The sequence below is a fragment of the Fukomys damarensis genome, unplaced genomic scaffold (genome assembly GCF_012274545.1).
Source record: "Fukomys damarensis isolate Sample0158 unplaced genomic scaffold, DMR_v1.0_HiC HiC_scaffold_39, whole genome shotgun sequence".
Lineage (NCBI taxonomy): Eukaryota > Metazoa > Chordata > Mammalia > Rodentia > Bathyergidae > Fukomys > Fukomys damarensis.
Window position 1 is genome coordinate 42,039,807 of NW_022900951.1, and position 1,503 is coordinate 42,041,309.

At 49.5% G+C, this 1,503-nt stretch overlaps 2 protein-coding genes across 2 annotated transcripts in view; one reads left to right on the top strand and one right to left on the bottom strand.

The window, feature by feature from the left end:
- Positions 1 to 1,503, bottom strand: part of Syn1 (synapsin I) — a 59,493-nt gene that overhangs the window by 10,640 nt on the left and 47,350 nt on the right. The gene's annotated exons all lie outside the window — the stretch shown is intronic.
- Positions 1 to 1,503, top strand: part of Timp1 (TIMP metallopeptidase inhibitor 1) — a 5,108-nt gene that overhangs the window by 953 nt on the left and 2,652 nt on the right. The window contains exon 2 of the mRNA XM_010606426.3: positions 493 to 621. Coding sequence (XP_010604728.1) covers positions 501 to 621 — 121 coding nt within the window. The 5' untranslated portion in view covers positions 493 to 500. The remainder of the gene's footprint in view (positions 1 to 492; positions 622 to 1,503) is intronic.

Sequence of the window (1,503 nt, forward strand, 5' to 3'; positions counted from 1 at the left end):
GACAGGGTCTCACTATGTAGTTGAGTCTGACCTGGAACTCACTATGTAGCCCAGGCTGGTCTCAAACTCCCAGCGATCCTCCTGCCTCAGCCTCCCGAGTGCTGGGATTACAGGTGTGCGCCACCACGCCTGGCAGCCCTCTCTCTTAATATGCACAACTCCTATACTCCCAACCTCTCCCAAATTCCTCCAGTTACCCCAATCCTCAAATTCCCCACCCCAAACTCCTCAACCTTCAGGTTTCCCCAACCCCCTTAAATCCTCAAACTTCCCAGCCACCTTATTCACCAACTGCCACAACCCCATAATCCTCCAGCTCAGTCCCTTATATCACCCAAACTCCACACCCCCTCAAACTCTCCCAACCCTTTGAAGCCCTAAACTTCTCTGGGCCCCCCAACCCCAAACCTAGTACCCTAATCTCCATTAGGTTTCCCAAGTCAGCAGATAAAACTAAGCTAGGGACTGCCTGACCTCTCTTGCCCCCAACAGAATCCACCATGGCCCCCTTTGTGCCTCTGGCTTCTGGCATCCTGTTGTTGCTGTCACTGATAGACCCCAGCAGGGCCTGCACCTGTGCCCCACCCCACCCTCAGACAGCCTTCTGCAACTCCAACTTTGGTGAGTCTGGCCCCTTCCAACCCACACTTACCCTGCAGATCTCTGCTTTAACCATACCGGCTTCCTCAGATTTCCATGATTACACTAGGTCCAAGCCCACCTCAGGACCTTGGTGCTGGCTGCTACCTCTGCCTGGCACACCCTTCCCCCAGGTATCCAGATGGGTGTCAGCCTCAGAAGTCACCTTCTCAGGGTGGACTTCCTTTACCACCCTGTTTAAAATTTTAGTCCCTGATCCCTAGTACTCTTGATCCCTGTTAAAGAAGAAAAATATTTAATGATAGTTGTTAAGGCCAGGTAAGGCACACTATTTAGGAGCATCCAGGTAGGTATGAGGGGCCATGGCAATGAAATTTTGCTGTAAGAGAGAAAGACTGGATTCAACTTCCAATACAGCATGGGCAAGTGAGACTCTATAGTCCAGGAACAGGGTAAGGGTTACTGAGTGGAAAATTACTAAAAAGAAACATCAGGGATGAGGAGGATTCTAGCTAAACCAATCTAACAGGATTCCTGCTGAAGATAGGCCAGGGTAACCAGACATCACCTGAGGGGTGGTGGAAGATGAGGAACCTCTTCAGACACTGAAGGGAATCAAATGGGGTGAGGGGTTCTCTATACTGATTTAGCAGGATTTTGTGCTAACACTATTTTTTACAAATTGCGTAGATGGGCCTGGGAGGAGCCAGACTACAGTTTGGTAAAGCAAAGAATTTTTGTCTCCCTCCCCCACTCAGCTCTGTTTCCCCATCATACTTCATATCTTCCAACATCTCATACACTCACTTGTGCATGTGCAGTCTGTCTTCTCCTGGCTAGAACGTGAGCTCCACAAGGGAAGGAATTTCTGTGTTTTGCTCATTGTTGTGTTCCTATTACCCA